General features: G+C 36.3%; 2 protein-coding genes across 3 annotated transcripts; one reads left to right on the forward strand and one right to left on the reverse strand.

Annotated features, from left to right (window-relative positions):
* Nucleotides 1-2,169: 2,169 nt before the first annotated feature.
* Nucleotides 2,170-3,637, reverse strand: LOC111460055 (cyclin-U2-2). Its single transcript, XM_023103136.1, has 2 exons — nucleotides 3,281-3,637; nucleotides 2,170-2,576 (listed from the first exon to the last, which is right to left on the reverse strand). The coding sequence occupies exons 1-2, from the start codon at nucleotides 3,526-3,528 to the stop codon at nucleotides 2,312-2,314; spliced, it is 513 nt and encodes a 170-aa protein (XP_022958904.1). The 5' UTR covers nucleotides 3,529-3,637; the 3' UTR covers nucleotides 2,170-2,311.
* Nucleotides 3,638-10,028: 6,391 nt separating this feature from the next.
* On the forward strand, nucleotides 10,029-13,275 carry LOC111459964 (transcription factor UNE10). Of its 2 annotated transcripts, XM_023103036.1 has the most exons (7): nucleotides 10,029-10,201; nucleotides 10,241-10,265; nucleotides 10,342-11,017; nucleotides 11,185-11,286; nucleotides 11,374-11,439; nucleotides 12,437-12,823; nucleotides 12,894-13,211. In XM_023103036.1, exons 1-7 carry the CDS (start codon nucleotides 10,153-10,155, stop codon nucleotides 12,981-12,983), a joined length of 1,395 nt encoding a protein of 464 aa, XP_022958804.1. In that variant the 5' UTR covers nucleotides 10,029-10,152; the 3' UTR covers nucleotides 12,984-13,211. The 2 variants fall into 2 exon arrangements, with proteins under 2 accessions (XP_022958804.1, XP_022958803.1); XM_023103035.1 differs by having other exon boundaries at nucleotides 10,029-10,265; nucleotides 12,894-13,275.
* Nucleotides 13,276-15,066: the final 1,791 nt, after the last annotated feature.

The following is a 15,066-nucleotide window of genomic DNA, read 5'->3' on the forward strand; positions in this document are numbered from 1 at the left end:
AAAAAAAAAAAAAAAAGAATCAAGAAAACCTAATCCAACTCTACGAGCTGCTAGGAGAAGAGAAGAATTTTCCAGCAAGCCATGTGTTGACAACGAGAGGAAGAGCACGTCTCAACCAAGCTAGGGACACGTGTTAGACACTGAGTGGAGTAACATGGCTCAATTGGATTTGTGACACACGACTTCTACAACCCGCATTTTGACCTGCGACCCATGGTCCAACCCGATCCAACCCACAACCCATCGGCTCAACTGACCACGGTCTAGTCCGAGCAAACCGAACCAGCTAATCCGCAATTCGAACTGACTCAAACTGGAACGCCTGACCTGCAACTGCAGAAAATTGGCCCACGCGTGGTACGCGCGTGAAACTTATGAATGGACACTCCTAGCACGTGGCTAGCGCATGTAAGGTACTTGTTTGCCCGTTCGACTTCTGTTTGCTCGATTTTCATCCTGATTCCAATTCTAACCATATTTTTATGTGAATTAGAACCAAATTGAAGAAAATCACTCTTTGTGAACACCTAATTCGTGTGAAAACGCTAAACGAAGGGCACACCTATCATGTAAGTCACCACACGGAATTTTAGGCAAAAATACTTGTAGGATTCGCTTGGTTTGCATGCATGCTAGAATATTTACCCTAAGTAGATAGTTTTCCCATGAAATGAACGTAGATGATTGCTACATTAAGAATATGGAAGCATGTAGTGAAGAATGCTATTATGTTTTACGTTTCCATTATATATCTGTTAACTGATGCTAAAAGGAGGATGGAAATTTGTGATCTGCACTCCGGGTGATTGATGGATGTTATCACCACGTTGAGCATGTGTGTTTATTTTGTATGAATTATGTATGAGGAATCTAGATAATTGTTATGTGCATATCTAGTTATTGTTATTGAGCCCGATTTTATGTTAAGACTAGAGAATTATGGTTGGGGGTAGCCCATTGCTAAATTTAGACCTAACATTTTTCGTAGGAGTCTAATATACCAACACAACCACCTTAAGAGTTGTCCATAGGCTGCAAGATGTTTGAACGGTGCCAACAGTTTCATGGGAAAACAGGAGTTTCTAATCAAAGCCAACTTAACCTAGTCGTTTGCATTGGGAAAGAGAGACCCATGTCATATAGCCCATTAGCTGGATTGGATAAGGGAGGGGTCGTGCTCCCAAGGAGGGTGACTTTATGGACTTAGGAGGTTTCAGCTCACTCCTTAGGTAAGATACCATAAAGTCTCATAGAGTCATGCATGAGGTAGGGTCTCACAGAGGGCCACCAGTCATTCACAGCTCGACAAAAGGAACTCTCAGGGTTTAAAATGAAGGGATGAAGAACCAAAATAGCCCCAAAAAGATAAGACTAGAACTAGACGTCTTAGAGCCAATGAGAAGCCCATGGGATTCTGTTAAGACTAGAACGCGATGAGAGTCTACAAGTAGGTGGCTTACTAAGTATAACTTTTATATTCATCTTGACTATATTTTTTCTTTTCAGGTCTGTGATGCCACAGGTCAAGAGAGTGCTTATTTGAGAGACGTGGATTGTCACAGAGGAAAACATGTCCGGGGGCGTCATTTTACTTTCACAAACATTCATATATCTTCAATGTCAAAACTGGTCTCTTCTTTTGAAATAAATGATTTTCCAATTGATATCTTTTCAAATATTTCTCGCATTCACACTACATCCACATTATCGTTTTGAGTCACGACTCATTGAAAAACTTGAGCCATTACACTACTAGGGAATCATCAACTAATCTCTAGTAGACAAACTGTCTCAATTGGCATGTCTATAATATGCTGAGCTACGAGTAAGAACCATGATGAAGTCACATCTCAAATACCTAGGTATATGTATTATTCGAAACCTATTGCAAAGACTAGTAAAAGGTATCCCGACAACGCCATCAATCTTTAGAAACGAATCCATTAAATAGACATAAAAAGGAAATAGTGCTTAAAATTCATTGGGGTTAGGCACATGACCCACTAAACTATTCATGTTAGGCATGAATTTAAGGCATGTGACTCATGTAGGGCCTAGTTTGGACAAGTGATGACCAATGTACCTCATGATTCATTCAAGTCCCAATAACTTTTTTAGCTACCTTCCCCTTTAGCTTCACTAAGTGATAAATTATTAAATACAATTGAATAATAATTCAATAAGGTCCTTTATATTACATGAGTATATATTAAGCAAGTGTCGGCAAATGAAACAATGATTCAAAAGAACCAAACACATTTTAATATATATTATCATATAAACTATACAAAAAAGGCAGCATCTTTGATCTTTACAATGTAATACGAGCCATTTGATTAAATGAGGCTTGTTGGCTTTGTTTAGACTTCAACTCTTCAGCACATCTTAATGTCCTCTCTATATGGTATCCTCCTCCAATGCTTACTTCTCTCTCCAAATGGCAACAATAACTCTCAAACACACTTAGATTTACATGGCATTTGAATCCCATCATGAACAAAAAATCCAGCTCCAGTTGATTCATCTCCTTTGTTGTCAATCCCCCGACTCTTGCATAGTACGAATTTCGATAGTTCCTGTTTTCAAAAGTAACGTTAAATCGAGATTGAGCTAGAAGAACACCTATCAACAAAAGGTAATAAACATTATCAACTTAATCAAAGGGAAGCCCGGGAATTTCTCCCCTGTCGATATGAAGTGATTTATCAGGTCGGTGGGATCCTTTGTTCGGTCAACTCAATATTAGAACGTGGAACAAGTTTATTCGAGGACTCGTTGGTTAAAGAAAAGGGAGAAATGGTCAAATATAGGTAAAAGCTTTGGTGGGTCTCAACTTGAATGGATTGACAATGTGTTTCGAAACTTGAGACTCAGTTGGAAAGTTGAACAGGTTTATTCGAGGACTCACTCGTTGAAGGAATGAGAGAAATGGTAAAATATAGGTAAAAGCTCTCGTGGGTCTCGACCCGAATGGAATGACAATGTATTTGGAAACTCGAGATCGTCACCGATACCTTAATCATCAAAGAAGTAACTTTTCGAGACTTGCTAACACAAAAACCTTTTACTTCTACAACCCAAAATCAATCCAAGGCTTTAAAAAGAGAGAGAGAAAAACAAAACTTACATATCCTCGACATATTTAGAAGCGACCATGACAGTAGTGATAAGAAGGCGATGAACATTCCTAAGATTGATCCGAAACCCAGGATTTTGTTGGCAAAACCGATCAATATAAACATAAGCAACAACGTAAACAGAAGGACCAACTTTAGTATACCGAAAAATCCTCTCCAAATAACACTGAATGGACATGTCGGGAGCCTCACGGCACTCAAAAACAAGGGCCCTGGACCTGGAATCTCTAGGCATGGACATGCAATTCTTGGCAATCCGATGGTTCCTGGCCATGCTCCTCTCGATCAAGGACGCAACAACGCCGATGACCAAAGGGGTACCCGAGCGCTCCTCGTAGGAGTAGGAGTACACATCGGAGCGAAGGCTTCGTGGGGAAATTGGAAGGGCCATTGGGGTTAATGGGTATTGGTTGGAAGGAAGAAATGGGGATTTTATATGGGGATTTTGGAAGGTGAGTGGAAGGTGAGGGAAAAGGACGAAGATCAAGAAATAAGATATGGGTGCCTGTTGTTTAGAGCGACAAAGTACAAAGGAAACAGCTAAGCTTGTAATGAATTGAATATTGCACAAAAGGATGATCTTTTTTTTTTTTTTTTTTCTTTTATAGATTAAATTATGGGTCGCCGACAGTGGTGAAAGGGGAGGGAGAAGGGGATATTAATGGGTTATTTGACCTTGTGGGACTCGAGATTTGAGCTGCGGAGGATTCTAAGTTTTTTTGTACGAAGGGTACCAGAGTCACACGTGCGGTGTTTTTTGTTTGAGTAATTTTTGGGTTTTCATACTCCATGTTGTTGGTTGTTTTTGAGGTGATGAGCAAGCCGGCGGGGAAGTTGCAGAAGATTACGATCCTTGTCTTTTTCTTATTGTTGTTTTTTATGGTAACTTTTCGTGGATTTTTATGTTGTATTGGAGTTTGATTCTTGTTGTAACATTTTTAATGTTTAGGGTAAAATATAATATTTTTTTTTTGGGTTCTTCTAAGTATCTTCTATTAGAGAATTTCGATTTCGGAAAGAATACGCGTCATGAGCAAGAGGAAATTTGTCATAACTGGATTCTTCAGAAAAGAGTCGCGACTATTTTAAAAACTCGAAAATAAAGTAAATTACGATAAATTAAAGTTTAAATATATTGGACCCCCGAGCAATTAAAATATGTTATCTAACCTTGCATCCAGACTTTATGTTAGGAATCACAAATCTTCTAATTTTTTCATGGTTCTACTTTGGGCTTCTCCAAAAGGCCTCCTACTAATGGAGATGTATTTCTTTACTTATAAACTCATGATCATTCCCTAAATTAGCCAATGCGGGACACACTCCCAACAATCCTCAACACTTCATGTGTTCCTTACGATAGAGTGTGAAACCTACACCCAATGCTTCTTAAGTTCCAAGCGACACAATATGAAAACATATACCCAAGGCTTCATACATTTCAATTAGCATAGTTTGAACACTTATGCCCAAGGCTTCATACGTTCTAATTAGCATAGCCTGAACATCTATACCCAAGGCTTCTTAAGTTCCAAGTGGTGTAGTTTGAAACCTGCATCTGAGGCTTCTTATATTTCAAATGATGGAGTCTGAAAAACCTACATTCAAAGCTTCTTATATTCCAAGCAATGTAGTTTAAGTCATAAACATGTTGAACCGTGGGAGGTCTAGGGTTTCTTGGGTTTCTGAGTCTTAGAACCTTGGTCCTTTATTCTTGAGTGACACCTAACATTCTTCTTGTGTTAAATGGAATTAGGATTTGTGTTGTACTCTTTATTTCTTATTCTTATAGAATTTTCTTGGTTTCTTAGGTTCTTGCTCCAGCCCCAAGTGTTATGGTTGAGGTATAAGTCTTAACTTACTTTCTTAAGTCCTATTCCAAGTTCATAAGTTGTGAGAATTTCATATTAACATGTATAAATCCATCAAAATATTATAACGTGTGCCTTGAAAATTTTAGAAGGGTCTTGAATCTTGATAAGGAGTCATGACTTCTTACGTTCCAAGGGATACAGCCTGAAAAACCTACATCCAAGTGTTCTTATGTTCAAAGCGATATAGTCTAAATGATGATCATGTTGTACCGTGGAAGATTTAGGAATTTCTTAGATTTCTAAGTCTTGGGACCTTGGTCCTTTATTCTTGAGTGTCACCCAACATTCTTCATGTTTTAATAGAATTAGGGTTTGTATTGCACTTCTCTTCATTTCTTGTTTTTGGAGCTTTTTCTTGGGTTCTTAGGTTCTTGCTTCAAGAGATACTCTTAATGCACAAGTCTTTACTTAATTTCTTAAGTCCTATTCCAAGCTCATAGGTTGTGACCATGCATAAGTCCGTCAAAATATTATAAAGTCATAATGTGTTTCTTGAAAATTTTAGAAGGATCTTGAATCTTAGTTAGGGTTATTGAGGGTAAATTTGTCCTTTCCTATAAGCCTCGGCTTATACCCCTAATGTGTATAATCCTTCTTGAGGTCATACTTCGGTCTCTTATAACCTTGAGAAATCCTTATGGTCTTGAAAACTTTTAAGGTCCCTTATAAGAGCATTTTGGTCGTAATCTCATATCCCTGGGTTAGTTCTTAATCTTAATCTCTCCCAAACTAGTTGAAATCTTTGAGTAAATCTTTATGTTCTTATAAATAAGTCTTCTTAAATTCTTGAGTCATATGGAGGGCGTTATCCTTGAAATATCATAAAGATCCCCAAGGGCATTTTGGTCATTTTATCCCTAATTCTTGGTTTAGTCCCTAAACGTGCTCCAATGACTTTGAAACTTTACATGATCTTTAAAAATCATAAAAATAAGGTCTCTTATAAAGTTTCATCACATTTGGGGGTCATGAAATGAAGGTAGTTTATAGTAAGGGCAATATGGTTATTTTGCATCATTACTTGGTTTAGCGGCTTATCCTTATCCAATGAATACCGAATTTCATGTATAACTTCAATATATCATATCATACCTAGCACTAAAATTTCATGGATGAGAGTTCGTTTAGTGAGTTATTTTAACGTTACTTGATTCTCGAGCAAAACACTCGATTTGGTCCTTAACTCAGGATTATTTGCTTATTCTTCCATATTCCTTTAAACTAACTTAAATTAAGGTTCAAATTGAATTCCATGCCATTTGTACAAGTATTTCTTCAAAAACTTCTAAAAATTCTATTTACCTCATTTTTCACGTTTAGATCCTTAGTTATCAAACTTTTGATATCTGAATTGCTCTAAGTTTTCTTCGATAGATCCATTAGGAACCATAAAAAATTTTATAAGAGTCTGGTTTGGTTTGAGTTTAGTTTGAGAAAAACTAAGGAGCATCATAGTTCTGGGCTGATGTGGCCAATTACCATCATCTTCTTCCCCAAAACAAGGGAAGAAGTGTGTGGCCCGTTGTGAGGTTTCTCTTAATGTCGCCTTCTACAGCTCAATATAGAGCATTTTGTCCCTCACTTTCATCATCAAACTTGACAACCATATAGCAAAGAAGGGCTAGGGACCAAAAACTCACCTTGTCGTGCATTATGTATGATGATGCGTGTCTTATGACCCAACACGTGTCGTATGTATGATTGGTAGGTTATGTTATGACAAGTTATGTTATGCTAAGTTATGTCATGGTATGCTTTGATATGACAATGCTGTTATGTGAAGTTAAGCCATGATATGCTATATTATGTTAGATTATAGAGCTATGTTATTTTGTGATCGTACCATGTTGTATAAAGTTGTTATAGAATTATTAATTTTGATGCATAAAGCTCCTTAGACTATACTATGTACTACGCAATATACAAGAATTATGTAAGCATAATTTACAAACTTATTATGATAGAGGTTTGTCTTGTATCATACATTAAGTCATTATGTTCACCATGATGTTATGTGACTCATTTCCTTTGTGAGTCATTTCCTTTCGTGGGGTTTGGCATAGAGCCCCTTAGCGAGTGTTAGCCTAATAAGCCAAGGCCAAGGGGTGTGCGAGCCTCCCTGGTGGGTCCATGCTCACACGCGTGGGTCATGTGTTGAGAAGTATCACACATCCAACTTTGCAGGACTAAAAAACTGTCTAAAGTCATGCTATGCTATGTTAAAAAGATTAGTCTCATCATATTGCATGTGTTTGCATTCCCAACCCCACTAGTGCAGTTACTTACAGAGTATTTCTTAAAATATTCAAACGATGTGCTACTCTTACATTTTAGGTAAAAGTAGAGCACCCTTATATGGATGACAATGGTGTCATGACGAAGACCATGGAACCAGTTTTAGGGAGATTGCATTTATGTTTATTTCATAGCTCTTAGGTTAGATCAATGCATTGTCTTATTTTTCTTTATATTATTTAAATTTTACATTATTTATTTTCCGTTATTTTATTTTAAGGATTTTATTTCGAACGTCTAAGTCTATGACATCATTTATAAACTATTTAAATGAAGATTTCCACACTTTACAATCATGTCATTACATGTGATGACCTTATTTTTTATATAAAAATTGGATCGTTACCGTTTGTATCATATAAATAATAAATATGTGGGATTGATCTTCAGTTGTGAGCTTAAAAAATGATTTTGAGAAACGTGAAATATACGGTAAAGCTAAGATTATAAAAGACTTCATATTGTGAATGCTAAGTTAGCTATTTACTGAGTAAATTAATTACTCATCAAGGTTAATTTAACTTTTCTTTCTAGATATAGAAGCAATAGGCTAACCGAGGACGAGACCAGCAGACTAGATACTATAGAAAATCCATTTCTGAGTCGGTTTTATGTACATGTGTTTTCGCTGTTGAAAACTTACCCTGGTTATTTGTATACAGTAAAAAATACTTGATTCACATGTTTTACTTGTTATATATGAAATGTTTTTGGTTTTACGACTTATTTTTAAAATAAATTATCTATGTCAGTGGTAACCCCGTGAATCGAGCTGACGATGAGCGGGTGTTAATTGATGTTGGGCTCTCAATAGCTTTGTTGATGATCCAATTGAGAGTGCCCTAAAGTTCGATAGCAAATTCATGAGGCCCACAGCCCATTAAAGACTATGACCTAAAGCAATCCCAACAAATGGGAGTCCAATTATTTTCTTTTATTATTTGCGATCATTGACATTAATCTAATAAATTAATATTAATTATTAAAGATCAATATATTATTTACACATTAAATTTTAACTAATACACTTATAATTAATCTTTTATATATAATTTTATTATTAGTTAATGTTTAATGTAAAAATATTTCTTCATTTTTATTCAAATTAATTAAAGTATATTATGAATTAATTAAATGTTAATAAAGTTTTAAAAAAGTTTAAAAGTATTTTTATTTAAATATTTTCTTAGACAAAATCTTATCCATTTTGATTTAAAAATAATCGTAAAAAGTATTTTAAAAAATTTTTAAATATTGAATTTCGAAGTATATTTTAATTAATTTAATCTAAATTTTTTTATATGGTTAGCACGTGAAATACAACCATCGGAAAAGGAAGAGAGACGGGCTTCGATGAAACCGACCAATGAAAAAATTCCACGACTGCAAGACGCAGTAGGAACAACACGTGGACGACACGTGGCAAAATAATAAGGAACGACCTGCTATATCAACCCTAATGTCCGTACACGTGTAACGATAAGAACAAACTTAAAAGTCTTAACTATATTATTTCATAATAATAATAATAATATATATTATATAAACTTGGGTTAAAATAAATAAAAATAACATAAAGCATTAAAAAATTATAAATATAAAAATTTATTACTTTTAAATTTTTGTCACATACCAACATTTCCGTATGTTTATGGAATCGATATAAGCACGAGGAATAAAATAACATTTATATTCTATCTTTAAAAAAAATTAATGCAATATAATTAAAATGTCAATAAAATATTATTAATATGAATAATTTACTTTAAAATGAAAAATATTCATTTCTTAATTTATTTTAAAATGATATGAAAATTTTATCCAAAATCATTTTCAGAAAATTAATTTTATAATTTATAAATACTTTAAAGTCATTAGAAATCAATATTCTATTTTTATTTATTGAATCATCTGTTTATAAATAACTATGACTTTATTATTAATTTATTATTTATTCAATTTAATAGAAGCATTACCTGGCTCCTTCTCCTCCAACGTGTCCCTTCTGCCACCATATGTCATCTGGATATTTAGGCAACACTCACTTCCACGTGTTTGACACGTGTTTCCACACACATTAAATTTATAATATAATGTTTTCATTTATGTTGTATTAAAATAATATATTTTTTTACAGGTGAAATAATATAAATTCACTTCATAACCTATAGTTACATAATTAATCATTTTTTTTAATAAATATCTTTTAAATAACTAATACTTGGTTCTCAAATTAAAGCTATAATGTAATTTTTTTTCATTTTTATTTTAAATTTAATATGGTCGGGTGAAGTTGAGATCGTAGAGTTCTTCAACCAAAGTAACTCTTATTAAATAATTAAACCAATCCAGTGAGTTGAATAGACATATTAAATGAAGAAGGTAGAGGTGGAAATAAGATAAAAAGGTGTTAGATTATCCAACCATTTAAGAAAACTTTTGTAAGGACTCGGTGGCCTTTAGACGTGTCATATGCTCACTAGCTCTTCGTTGAGACTAAAAGCTGTCCCCACAAATTAACTGGAGTCTTTTTCAACATGTTGTATATCAATTAAAAAAAAGCTGAAATAGTTATGAAATAAGTACAAGGTCCGACGTCTTAGACGTATGTCCTTCATATATCTCTACAATAATAAGTCAGTTCCTAAAAAAAAAAACTTTATACCAAATTTTAATAATGAATTATTTAATAAAAGTTATTAAAAAATATAAAACATAGAGGAGAGAGAATTGGAGAAAGAGCGTCGGGCAGGATCTAAAACAGAGCAGATGGTGTTTGTTCTTAATTATCTTCGTTCTTAAATCAAAAATACCACCGTCTCTCTTTTTTCTCCACCACCGAAAAAATGAGTCAGTGTGTTCCTAATTGGGACATCTCCGACCCGCCGCCCTCCGCCGCCGCCGCCGCCGACCGTCTCCCCTACCACTCCTCTTCCGCCGCAGACGACGTCGTTCCCATGTACTTTTCTCTCTCTCTCTCTCTCTCTGTTCTTTAAAGGGGTTTTTTGTTTTATTTTTGAATTTTTTGTTGGTAGGTTTGAGTATGAAGTCGCGGAGTTGACATGGGAAAATGGGCAATTGGCTATGCATGGGCTGGGGTTGCCGAGGGTAACCGGCAAGATTCACCACGGCGGCGGCGGCGGCGGTGGTGATGGGTCTAAGTACACGTGGGAAAATAAGCCGGCACGTGCGAGTGGCACGCTTGAGTATTTGGTGAACCAAGGAACTCGCCATGGTAAGATTGGTTTTGATGTTAACACCGACGACGCCGGTGGTGGCGGTAATGATTTGGTGCCGTGGTTTTCCGACCACCATAAGCAAACGCTGCAAACCCCGGCTGCTTCCGCCGCCACGACTATGGACGCGATGGTACCATGCGATGGCGACAAGTCGGCGGCAGGTGGCGCCGGCAAGGCAACGGTGGAGTCAAGCGATACTCCGGCGGTGGGGCTGGAGGACGAGGACGGTAGAGTTACCAAACGGGGGAGAGTGGTGGCGCGTGCAGTCCACGCAGAGAGGGAGTGGAGTGTCTGCCAGAATCAAATCAGCGTGAGTGGCAGCGACGCTACGTTGAACACCCATGATAGAAACTTCGCCGCCACCGCCTCCGCCACCACGTCTCATGGGTCGCTGGATAACACGAGCTCCGGCAAGCGGTGCGTTAATACGACCACCGACGACCATGATTCCGTGTGCCATAGCACATATCAGGCAAGATTTTTTTAACCAAATCAAAATCTAAAATCCCCCTTTGTGTTTTTTTCCCATAACAATTTTGAATTATAATATAAAATCTTTGGTTTTTGATTGGTTCAATGTCTGATTAATAAAGTTCATGTTTTTTTTTTTTTTTGGGCAATGATTTTGAACACGTGAAGGTGGAAGAAGAGGACGAGGGAGACAGAAATAAAGAGAATCCAAAATCCTCAATTTCCACTAAAAGAAGTCGAGCTGCAGCAATACATAACCAATCCGAACGTGTAAGTGTGTGTGTGTGTATATATATATATATATATTGATGGGAATTTCTTGTTGTTGAGTTAATTTTTGTTATTATTTGTTTATAGAAAAGGAGAGATAAGATCAACCAAAGGATGAAGACATTGCAAAAGTTGGTCCCAAATTCCAATAAGGTACTCATTCAGCCGTTTTTTTTTTTTTTCTTTTTTTTTTCTTTTACTAATCTATTAAATTTGGGCATAGAACTGACTTGTCTCTGATATCTTAATACTCCCCTTGGAAGTAGTGTTCGGACTTGAATGTCGAAGAAAAAGAGCCTGTAGTACTGTACGAACGGGATTAAAATCGAAATTCTAGTTGGGCCTGTTTGAGTCAAAGTCGATAATTTTTTTGAATTTTTTTTTAGGGAGGTTGAACGCTCACGATCGAACTCACTATTGGCAGATATTGTCTGTTTTGAGTTCTTGGGTTTTCTTTCAAGGTTTTTAAAACACTGTCGGCTAGGAAGAAGCTTTCACACCCTTATAAAGAATGTTTCATTCTCCTCTCCAATCGACGTGGGATCTCATATCGAAGGAGTGGAAAGGAGACCGAAGCATTTTTTGTAGGGTGTGGAAACGTCTCCCTAGCATACACGTTTTGAAAACCTTGAAGGAAAATCCAAAAGGACAATATCAACTAGGGGTGGATTTAGACTGTTACAGATAAAGTCTTCTGACAAGTTAGATAGGCATGCTCGGGAATTGTCCATGTTAATTACTACAAAAAGAACCTTGAGGTAAAGTCTGAAAGGGAAAAGTTAAAAGAGTAAATATCTACTAACGGTGGGCTTGGGCCGTTACAGATGGAGTATTTTGACAAGTCGGGTAGGCATGCTCGGAAATTGTCAACGTTAATTAATACCAAAACTTGTGAAATAGACAAGGGGAGGGGGTGGATTGTGAGGAAAAAGCAATGGGGTTTGATTGAACCATGACCACAAGGGGTACTTACAAAAAGATAAGAGAAAGAAGGTGAAGTTTGACAGAGAGTTGAAAGGAACACGACAGGAAACATTAAAAGCTTCTGCTGTCTTTGGTCCCATTGCCTTCATTTCTATACCTTTTCTTCTTTCCCTTTTCTTGATTTTACAACAATGTTTTTTTTTTTTTTTTTTGTGTTCATTTATAGACAGACAAAGCTTCAATGTTGGACGAAGTAATAGAATATTTGAAACAATTACAAGCTCAAATTCAAATGATGAGTAGAATCAACATGCCAATGATGCTCCCAATGGCAGCAATGCAACAACAGCTTCCAATGGCGTCGTTAATGGCGACGCCGATGGGGTTGGGAATGGGCATGGCCGGGATGGGGATGGGGATGGCATTAGGAATCGATCATTTGAATATGATGGCTACCCGATCCAGCCTTGCTGCCGGGATGTCTCCAATGCTTCACCCGACCGCCTTCATGCCCATGGCTGCATGGGATGGAGGCACTTACGACCAACGTCAACCTTCTCCGTCCACAATGATCGCAGACCCCGTCTCAGCATTTCTTGCCTGTCAATCGCAGGTTACTACGCTAAACCACTACTAAACTTAAAAGCTTTCGTGTTATTAACAATTACGTTTAACGTATGCAGCCGATGACGATGGAAGCATACAGCAGAATTGCGACTGTGTTTCAGCAAATGAATCAACAACAGCCCACGGTGGGTGGATCCAAGAACTAATTGAATTCATGTTTTAATGATCTCTTTGTGTTCAAATGAATTTTAGAAACAAAAATAATAAAAAGAAAAAGAAAAAGAGAGGAAAATGTGAAGTATAATAGCTGTGATGAACTTTAGAGTTTAGAGTATATCGTGTTGGAGTAATCTTAGCCGTTGGATTGTTTTTGCTTTTACCATTTTTTTTTATATAGAAAAGTACATATTGTATAAATATGGCTTTGTCAAGGACACAAGTACTTGGATTGTATTATGGTGTTGCCTTATTCAAAATTTTCCTTGGGTTTGGATTCTATAATTCCTTTGTACTTTTAAACAGTTTTTTTTTTTTTTTGGGAGCATATTCTTCGTCCAATAGAATTTTATTATGGATTTTCACTCTGATCTATTATGGATTTTCACTCTGAGATCAGTCCGTACGTGTTGCATTAATACATAAAATTTCACGAAGCTCAAGTATCAAATGTTTATAAGTAACAACATATTGCGTACGCTGGGTTAAGTTGTGACACTATTTGACTCGACCTTTAGGGCTGGCAGCTCTCGACTCTCAAAGAGAGAGAAATGAATGCACTAACCCTAATAAGCTCTTGCCACTTATCTTGCTTTCCCTGTAGATAGATGATCAATGGAGACGGGTGCTTTTGTTGTTGTCTCTGCCACAGCTGTTTCTACTGGTTCGTTTGGATGTTCCAGTTATTTGTTTCAACTGGCGTGTACAAAATCAATTTCAATGGACATGCGGCTTCTTTGACTATAGCTCTCCCGCCATCTCTGCTATTACTTATGAGACTAAATCAATAGGAAAAAATAAACAACTCGATCAAGTGTGTATACTCCTTCTGTAGGGTGAATTGGGTATTCAATGGGCTATGGATCTGGATATTTACTCTTATAAAACTAAAACGGAGAATCTAGGATTTTTGTTGATTCAGACCTGGGAACGAAGTTGGTGTATGAATCAGTTAGCACCCAATGCAAGAGTTTTTGAAACTGAGAATTTTTCTTCTCGAGCTACGTGCAGCTGCTCTATTAACAAGTTTTTATCTTGATATTTGCTACCAAAGAAGAACTTGTTAAGTCAATGTTTAAGCCGGGTTCTGAGTGTTAATGATTCAACTCGATTCAACTTATTTCAATACGATTTAATTCGGTTCAACTCGGTTGAACTTGGTTTGATTTTTAATTGATAGATTGAAATCATTTCAGGAATATTGTCATCGTTTCAGTTTGTGATTTTTCTTCGGGTTCAGCTTCATTTACTACATTTCAGGTTAGTTTCCTTATATTTTAGTCGATTCAATAGTCTTTTAGAGTAAGTTTAAAAAATATTTAAGCTTTCATAATATAATATATTAATTATAAGATGGATTTCTAATTGTTTTGAAACCTCTAAATATGAGTGAATGTGTTTGCTCTATAATTTATGACATGATATTTCTAAATGAAATTGTGACGATTACTAGAGTATTGATTATTTGTACCACAAAGACATATGCTAGTCGTCCCTGTTTTGGATCCTTATCATGAGCTGGTTGGCTAGGGTTTCAATTTTTAGGACCACGGGTTGGTTGGTAATATTTTGGGTATGGTTACAAGCTTGATGATTAATGCTTGTCGGTTTAAATAGAGACATTGGTTGGTTATCCTATCTCAAACTGGGTCACAAATTGGTTAACTATGTTCCGATTTAATTTATATTTTTCGAGGTTACTCACAATGACTCTGGTTTTGCTCTAGAATGCTCCTAGTTCGGTTTAGTTTTGTTGCAAACTTGAATTGGTTTTCTTTATGTGAATTTAGTTTATTAAAGGATTTGTTTGTATTATTTAATAAATGCACTCCAAAGGGTACCTTGCACAAAGATTATTTATTCCCTTAGAAACAAGGATGGAAATTTTGCGAAATATGCATTCCGGGTGATCGATGGACGTTATCTCCCCGTTGAACATGTATGATTGTCTATATGACTCTATGTATGTTAGCTACATGTGTTTGAATGAGTGTACACCTTGTAGAGTGAGTAACAGTCGCGAATTAAGAATAGGACGTTAGAGTTAGGTTGGCTAGATGACGACTTAGGTCC

This window comes from Cucurbita moschata, unplaced genomic scaffold, assembly GCF_002738365.1.
Source record: "Cucurbita moschata cultivar Rifu unplaced genomic scaffold, Cmos_1.0 Cmo_Scf00023, whole genome shotgun sequence".
Taxonomy (NCBI): Eukaryota; Viridiplantae; Streptophyta; class Magnoliopsida; order Cucurbitales; family Cucurbitaceae; genus Cucurbita; species Cucurbita moschata.

Bases quoted from the DNA above. Each gene is read 5' to 3' on its own strand.
- LOC111460055 (XM_023103136.1), bottom strand. From the start codon at position 3,528: ATGGCCCTTCCAATTTCCCCACGAAGCCTTCGCTCCGATGTGTACTCC. The intron at 2,577-3,280 runs GTATACTAAAGT...TTTTGAAAACAG, and splicing joins TATTTGGAGAGGATTTTTCG to GAACTATCGAAATTCGTACT.
- LOC111459964 (XM_023103035.1), top strand. From the start codon at position 10,153: ATGAGTCAGTGTGTTCCTAATTGGGACATCTCCGACCCGCCGCCCTCC. The intron at 11,440-12,436 runs GTACTCATTCAG...GTTCATTTATAG, and splicing joins TGGTCCCAAATTCCAATAAG to ACAGACAAAGCTTCAATGTT. The intron at 12,824-12,893 runs GTTACTACGCTA...TAACGTATGCAG, and splicing joins TTCTTGCCTGTCAATCGCAG to CCGATGACGATGGAAGCATA.